This window comes from Cottoperca gobio, chromosome 4 (genome assembly GCF_900634415.1).
Source record: "Cottoperca gobio chromosome 4, fCotGob3.1, whole genome shotgun sequence".
NCBI classification, from domain to species: Eukaryota; Metazoa; Chordata; class Actinopteri; order Perciformes; family Bovichtidae; genus Cottoperca; species Cottoperca gobio.
This window is the reverse complement of record NC_041358.1, coordinates 27,087,850-27,096,829: the sequence shown is the minus strand read 5'-3', so window position 1 is coordinate 27,096,829 and position 8,980 is coordinate 27,087,850. Positions and strand designations below refer to the sequence as shown.

The window sequence follows — 8,980 nt, the reverse complement described above, 5'->3', positions numbered from 1 at the left end:
ATTTGCATTGTATATAGTGTATTCTATAGATATGTATATATTTACTGTCGGGGTTTTTACTACTGTGTGATGCCCAACAACCTGCTGCTGTAACACGATTTTCTCATTTGGGATCACACACACACACACACACACACACACACACACACACACACACACACACACACACACACACACACACACACACACACACACACACACACACACACACACACACACACACACACACACACACACAAACTAAAACAAACCCACACTTCAAACACAACACAGGTAATAAACATTTATTATTACTTCAAAAGGAATGCTTAAAACAGATGTGTTGATTTCCATAAAGAGAAACTCTGATTAATAAAGAATGGACAGGTTGCATCTAAACCCGGGGGGAATTATGAGATCAGGTCTGGTTTAAATAATAATACAGCCAAAGTTGTAATTTGACATGTAAAAATATCAAAAACAAATACAAGTTATAAAGAGAACTTCATGGTGCTTGTACTGAAGTCCATTGTTGAGGGGTCTTAGTGGAAAGCAGATGTCTTATGCTGTAGCGACGGGAGCGTACTGCATCACTAGTCTGTCAAACTCGTTCTCCTGCAGGGAAACGAAGAGCAGAGGAAACAGTTCAACACCAGGGGAAATATCTGACCAGCTGTGCGTCACATGGTTTGTTTCAGTAATGGTGTAGAACTGTGTAACTACAACACACTGCGGGACAAGGCTGAAGATTCAGAGTTGAATGCTCTCATGGCTTCAAGGACACTTGCTGCCCAAACATTAAAAACTAACAAGCCAGGTAACTAAATGGTTACAGAGTAAAGGTTACGAAGGTTCTCAACAACTGAGCAGATCTTATGAACCTGAACAGCCCCGGCCACAGCTCAGAGTCCTCGCTCGGAATGAAAAACTATTAACAACAAATAAAGACGTAATCAAGTTACCTTGGCTAAGTAGTCTTTGAGGAATGGGTGGGCTCTGTGCGCATCTTTCAGCTGAGAGAGGTACCGATTAGTTACCTGAAGGGAAGAGGTCAACAGATGGAGCAAAGGTCAGAATGTGACAACAGGAAATGACGGCAAAGAAGCCTCGTAAACAAGTTTAAAGGCCCTAAAAACACATTTTTTATGGCCTTTAAACACAATTTCCACTTTGTTATCTCAACCTATGAGGTTATTTTTTCAGCTTAGTTTGTTTGTTTGTCTGTCTGTCAGCAGGGGGGGGGGTTGATTGATTGATGTTTCACTTTGGTTAACATTGTAAGACTTTTGTGCTGAATTCATGTGCTGTCAGAATAATGGGGAAAATGTGTTGCCAAGGGGGAAGCTTCATGTAAACACCCCCTCAAGTCAGAAAACGCTCTGAGCAATAAAATATAACATCTTAGCCTCCATGTTGTTTCCAGATTACGACTTAAAGCTCATGAACACACCAACATCGGAACTTCCCAACTCGGGAAATGGGAGCATCCGAGGAGCACTTGAATGCACCATTGACCTTGGCGGAGGTCTGCAGTCTACCAGTGCCTTTCTAGTTTCTTTTCTTCTGATGCCAGTTGTGGATTCGTTTGTGTTTGTTGTCAGCCCACAAGTTTGTCATTAATACTTAATGTTATGGAGAAAAGAAAAGTCCAGTGTTCTTAAATATTGTTGATCTTTGTACAGTGGTGTTGTAAATAGCTTAAATCAGCTTTAAGAACAACGAGAGGAGACAGATAAACGTTTCCAGAAGCAGCTGATTAAGACAAATAACCAGATCCATCATTCAATAACATTACTTATAACGTATTTACACTGGCATACCTGAGGGTTTGGCACTATGTCTACATAATTGCAGTTAACCTTGAGACGTGTTATTCTGTGGTTATCACAGTTTGAAATTATCTCTATGAGCCAATGGTCAGCTTTCTATTGCATCACTCTCAAGTCCATCTAACGTAAGACAGATAATTGAATCTTTATCTCATGAACTCTGAGTTGCAGGGTGTATTACTCACACAGCACTAAAGCACTAGAAACGCTTAGATGACACTTCTCTAGATAGGAGGACAAACGCAATCAAGAAATTGCTTGCTTGAATGCTTTTGCCAGCGTCAATCAAAGCAAACACACATAAAATTGCTGATAAGAGCAGGTTGCACTCTCAGCGCAGAGTGTTATTGCTCAAAGATATGTCACGTCCTCTTTGACTGAAGATGAGTTTGTCTAAAAGGGAAAATACTAAACTGACGGCTGTTGAAGCTTTGCCATTAGGAACAGCTTCTGGTTCAAAGTCTCACCTCGGGAGCTTTGCCCAGGTGCTGAGTCAGCACTATGAGGTTGATCAACGTCTCAGGGTGACTGCTGTCCTGGAAGGGGACGAGACAAAGAGAGACACAAAGTGAGAGAGACATTCCCCTCAAAGCAAACAGGACTACAGAAGAAACAAACGTGGAGAGAAGCTTGTTTTATGACTTTCTGAGATTAATGAATAACTGATGACTCTAATCTCCATATCACACCTACAGCAGCTGGTGCAGGTCAATATTATTATATTATGGCTTCAAATGTACATATTTCTTCATGTACGCGTGTGAAACACAATAACGTCTGTTTGTAAAAACATGTTTGTGGTTTTGCTTGGCAGAATGTTTCCACTGACGTTCATGTAAAGCCACATGATACTCAGGGTAGAAAATTAAATGTTTGCCCCCCCCAGTGCTAGAAATGTGATGCATTTACATAAAGAACAACTCTTTTTTTTGCCCCCTTCATTGTGTTTTATGGGGCAAATAACTTTAATTTGGGGGCAGATTTGCCCTTTGTCCCTGATCATCGTTCAGTGAGCGATGACATCAATGGATAACTACGGCTTTGTAATAATTTACCTTTAAAACATCTTTGATTATATAGTTTCATGTCCCATATAACCTTCTCACAAACTGTTTGGTCCACATAAAAGCCATCGTAGCATTTAGTGAAGCAAAATAATGCATTCTGAATTACATTTATACAAGTACTCCAACATACAGCCAGCTCGCAGCGACCGGTTTGTGTTGGACATTTAATTCAAATAAAAAAGCAAAACTCCGAATTCACTGACCTCAATACGACTCTTCAGTGTTGGCAGTCTATGTAACTCCATATATCGGTCTATTTCCAGCCACTTGACATTTTCTTTGATGCAAGTTCATCAAATTATCTTCAGCTACTTCCAACCAAAATGTCTTCAGAACTTAAATTGATATACATTTGCGAGGGGCCAGATTTGGCCCGGGGGCCTCGAGTTTGACACAGTTTGGCTTTAAAATTAATTAAAAATAATTATCAAAAACAGAGAAAAGCAGGAAATCTCCGTGTTAGAGAGCAAACAGCATTTTCTGCCACATTTAGCATGAAAAATGACTAACGATTAATCAAAAGTAGTTTGCATTCTTTATCTTGTGGATAAAAGGTGTGCACTGACACCACCCTGAGGAGAACACAACGTTTAGTTTGTGGCGCCACCTGCTGTTATAATGTGAGCAGTTCATGTCGTCGAGGGAATTTGTTTCACATTCAAAGGTTTTATTGAGGTTTTTGAACGAAACTGTCGTCTCATCATATTTTATGACGTCATCAACAGAAAGAAATTAAATAAATGTTTTGTTATTGTCGTCATATCGATGTAACGTACGGTGCCGTGAGATCACTGCTACGTGTGCAGCAAGCGGGAGAGCAACTTGTTGAGCAGTGACACACTGAAAGGTTAAACTCCATCAAATACGGACTGAAGCAGAACATTTTATTAGATAAAAACTTGTTGTAAGTTGGGGAAATTATATCTTCATTCAATAAATCTTGACTTTTGGACTTTAAACGCTCGGCAGTTATTGGAAATGTTTGGATCGAACAAGTCTGAAGCAAACCCCCAGAATTAAAACAGAATGAAAAGAAGCAGCATTTGATTGTAGATTTAAAATGTTAATGTCAACGTTCTGATTGAAGCTTCTGACAGTTGTGATAACTTGTTTAAATTGTGCTTCATCATCGTCATCATCATCATCGTGTAAAGATTTGGTGAAACCGAGTCAACATCATTTTCATAACATTTCTCACTTAAACACTTCTAACAGCAACGTTGTTTAAATACAAGACATCTTTGTTTTCCATGTCCCCCCCCCCCCCCCCCTCTTTAATCTGTGCTTCATCTTGTTTAACTCTGTATGCGTATCTCACCTCCGACTCCTGTTATCAGGCAATCATTAAGGATTTCATTATGAAGGATATGAATCTAAAACCAGCCTCAGAAACAAGCCACCGAGAGTGTGTGTGTGTGTGTGTGTGTGTGTGTGTGTGTGTGTGTGTGTGTGTGTGTGTGTGTGTGTGTGTCGAGTAGGTCAGTAAACGTGAGAGGGACAAAAAGAAAATAGTCATCTTACCTTGTCGAGTGCCTCCTGCAGCACTCCCTCCGCCTCCTCCCACTTGTTCTGAGCCATGTAGCAGGCCGCCTGCCCGTTGAGGAGCAGCAGTGTGGACGAATACTTGTCCGACATCTCCTGGAAAATGTAGTAGGCTTCCTGCAGCTTCTCTCCACCCTGGAGCAACAAGCAGAATAAAGCAATTCAATGTAAGGAAGAAGACATCCGAGTCATCAGCAGCGATCATGCTGGGAAGCCAATAATACGGCAACACCTTCTGCTTTTTTGGTTTGTTGTTTTAATGGCATCACGTGTACACTGCTCCTGAAGAACTATAGTGTGTAATATGGAGCACAGCTTCTCTTGGACCTGCAGGACTTTGGTTAGCTTTATATTACACACACAACTGCTACACACGAGCCTGCTAATGATTTCAAACCTGATTGCAGCTTCAGTCCATCACAAATACAACTCGGATGCTGATGAATAGGAAGTTAATTTACTTGCAGACCGATCATTCCATTATGTACGGAGGGTTTACAAGTTATTCACGACAGAACATTAACTTATAAATGTTAATCTGTGTTTATCTTTGATGCGTTACAGGAATGTAACGGAGCGGTCTCCTCACCACAGCAATATTAACCCAGGCTGTGGCCAGTTGGGTTAGAGTAGCATCCTCATCCTGCTCCTGCATCTTCTTCAGCTCTTTCCTGTCAATGACACACACACACACACACACACACACACACACACACACACACACACACACACACACACACACACACACACACACACACACACACACACACACACTTTGTGAGAATAATGAGACAGGCAGCAGTCACGCATTTCTGTTCAAATAAAGCTCTTATACTAATGTATATATTTTATAGTGTATTTATATGTTTATAGTGTATTATATGTTTATAGTGTATTATATGTTTATAGTGTATTATATGTTTATAGTGTGTTATATATATATATATATATATATATATATATATATATATATATAGTACATTTATATTTTAAGAATACATTTTATATTTCTGCATCAGCACCACGACACTTTATATTTATGACCACTTATTTAATCACTTGTACAGTACGCCAGTACAAACTAAATTTAAATTGTACATTGTATAGCTCGAAATGACAATAAAGTTTTTTGATTTATAGCCTTAATTTTGTATTTCACTTCAAACATTAACAACAATGTGTATTTGAATAAACAAATCAAGGAGTTTAAAATAACTTCAGCGCGATGAAACTGACGTCTCTTCCTCAACAGGAAACTTTCTAAATCCTTGTTTAAATGTTTTCAGTGTTCTTGCTCTGCTAGAATATAAATATGTTTTTAGTTGTTAGTTAAATCCAGACTTACTAAACTCATTTAAAAAGCACCTCGATGTTTTCCACAAACCTTCAAATAACAAATCTAACCTGACGATTCAAATCATCCACCGTTTATGTGTTTTGCTTTACCTTGCCAGGTCGAGACGATCCAGACTCAGCAACACCTGAATGTTCATGGCCATGCTGAGAAATAAACAAAACAAATGTTCAGGACACTTTCTTATGAACCCAGCGTGACGCATCAGAGTCACCGGAGCAGAACAAGTTGTGGAAGCGGTGGATCTGCCAGAATGTGCCTCTCTAGTCGTAGTGATTCTTATACTTGTGTTCACATTACCTGGTTGGTGACATTTCAAAACAAAGATGAATCAAGTTCATTTTCTTTGCCGATATATTTACATTACATTTAAACCTCGATCCCTTCTTACCACTCGAGGCTTTCTCCTTGGTGCAGAGTCCTGAGAGCAGCATCATTGTTCATCTCATGGTAGTAGATGGAGGCAGCCATGAGGAGGAAGGTGGTGTTGGCAACATCCACGCTCTTCGCCATGTTCTTGTCTAGATCAGCAACAATAGCATCCCTGCAAGACAAAGAGAATATCAGCCAATGAAGACAAGAGAATCCTTATCAGGCACTAAAGTAGAGGATGTTGTGTCGTAATCTCTGCACACAATAACATTTAGACTTGTAAAGGCTACGGCTGCGAGATATATTCTGCATTTTGGGGATTTCTGTTGAGCATACATTGCGGTAATCCTAACGCAACTGATACAACCCGTTCACCAAAATAAATAAAGAAACAAATATGTGACATACTGAGTTTGACGTTTAAAAGACAATCCAACCCCTTTTACAAACTGAAGAAGAGTTGGCAGCCCAGCTTAAGTATTTTAACCTCCCCATACAGCATCTTTAACATTAAATTGTGAAGGCATCAGTCTCCTCTTTGCATCAGCATTCACACTCCCACACAGACACAGAGCTGTATTATTTCTAGGTGTTCAGTACGACTGCAGCAATGTGTCAAATCATCAAAGTAGAGCTGCAACTATTAGTTGATAAGTGATTAACCCGGGTTCATACAGCTGAAGGGAAGTTAGATGTAACACTTTATTAATGTCACTATGCAGACAATAATGTAAAAATGCATGTGCATTTGAGATTTTACAATGCAACGTCCGAAAACTGCACGTCTTAGCATTTTTAAGACTTTTGAAAAAGATTGATTTAACACATTTTAAAACACAACAAATAACTAATAATTAAGGCCTTATTTTTAGATTAACAAATTCAATACATTTGAAGACTTAAAAAAAAAGGGCTCCACAAGAACCCTGTAATGATTAAAGTAATCTTTTATTTTACATGCAAAAATGGCAGAAAATGCTTTTCTGTTTTAAATCACATTAAATTGAATATCTTTGGGTTTTGGAATGACAAAACAAAACATTTAAAGACATCTGGACTTTAAGGAACAGGGACAGGGCATTTTTCACTATTTTATAGACCTAACAATTAATCAAAAGAAAAGATTGGCAAATTAATTGATAAGTAAAATAGCTGTTAGTTACAGCCGTACATCAAATACATGGTTTGCATCAGTGCTGTGTGAAGAACAAGGTTCACACCATCACATCACGTGTGGCTGCATAACTGACTGTAATACTTGATGCTAAGTCTAGTTTTTAAATGAGTTTCTGTCTACACAGCATATTGACAAAGAGTGTAGCCCCATGCACCTTTTCCATGTTGACCTAAAAGTCACATTAAGCTCTTACCTTTTGCTTTCACTGGACCGATACTCAGCAAACATCTTGACAGCCTGCAGCTCTGGTGGAGAGTTGGCCTTGATGTCAGTCCAGGACAACAGCATACTTCCTCTGTAGTAGCACACAACACAACACAACACAACACAACAGGTGAGCAGGGTTTAACCTTTAATGACAGGTGAGCAGGGTTTAACCTGATGAACGTAAAGCAGCTAATGACGTGAGCTCAGTGTGACGCTTAACAACAATTCAACGTGAGAAAATGACTTTAAATAAAAGGTTTACCTGGGCAATGTATGCTCTGTACAAAAACATATCCCTTTCAGTCTCCTTCTCTGGTGTTGACGGCTTTAAAGAAAACACAAGACGTTAACGTTATTTAGCAACATGTTTAGCATTAGGAAGAGAAATAACGGTAAATAACGGACGAAACAGGTTATTTTAAAACATTCAGCTGAAGCCGTGTTAGATACCTACCTTCACCTTCTGAGCCTCGTTGATACACTGCTGATAACTGCCAATATAATAAGCATTTTTCACATCGAAGAGTTCATCAACATCGCCCTGCTGCGCCGCCATGTTTGACTACAGAGCTTCCTGACACGTAGCAAAAATACGTCATCTTCCTGCTTTCTGCCGAGGATTGTGGGAAGTTGAGTTCAACAACAAAAGCACAGGTTGATGATAAGGAAATGCAGAACAGAATTTTTTTTTTAACTTTATTTATTATTTATCTATGTTATGGTTATTTTATATTTTATTCTGCTTTTTTATTGTCTATGTAAATGTGTTATGTCTAATGTGGTGTCTGTTCAGCATAAAGGATGGAAATGTTTTAATTGTAATGATTATTATTATTATTATTATTATTATTATTATTATTATTATTATTATTATTATTATTATCAAAGAATGTGATTAGATTCTTATTACATTCAGTTTTCCTCCATTTTTATTTAACATGAACTTTATGGATTACACATTTCTCAGCAAGACTTCAAAATGTGTTTCTAACTCATTTAAGATTTAAGATTTGGAGGGATGAAACCCTCTTTTTAATGGTCACACATGTAGAGCACACAGCACACACAGTGAAATTGCTTGTTTACTGCTTAAAATCTAAAGAAGTAACAGTGCTGATTTAGTTTGACTCCTGAATTACTTGTTTACTCCTCAAGGTTCTCTAATTAGCTGCAAACTCTACTTCCTGCTTTAATTCAGACCAAAACAGGCCTTTAACATGGTGAGAATATGACATGTTCTATGTTTTAGCAGTCATGTTTGCTGATAATCTAAGCAATTAAAAGAAAGTATAAGGATTGTTTTCATTATGCACATGATTGTTTTATGGTTTTACAACAACAGTTTATTTCCATTCTGTAGCATATTTTATTTACCATTGCAGCGTTTTTTCGAACACTAATTGGCCTCAAATTTACATTTTAATTAAACATTCAGGTCCTTGAAGCTACAAAT

The 8,980-nt window shown here is 38.3% G+C and overlaps 1 protein-coding gene across 1 annotated transcript; it reads right to left on the bottom strand.

The window, feature by feature from the left end:
- Nucleotides 1–269: 269 nt before the first annotated feature.
- cope (COPI coat complex subunit epsilon) lies at nucleotides 270–8,147 on the bottom strand. The gene is given in 11 exon segments (XM_029430483.1): nucleotides 270–594; nucleotides 942–1,016; nucleotides 2,276–2,344; nucleotides 4,397–4,552; nucleotides 5,007–5,088; nucleotides 5,864–5,917; nucleotides 6,163–6,315; nucleotides 7,514–7,590; nucleotides 7,592–7,615; nucleotides 7,790–7,852; nucleotides 7,982–8,147. Coding segments are annotated over 11 exon segments (909 nt in total). The 5' UTR covers nucleotides 8,084–8,147; the 3' UTR covers nucleotides 270–540.
- Between the last annotated feature and the right edge of the window lie 833 nt (nucleotides 8,148–8,980).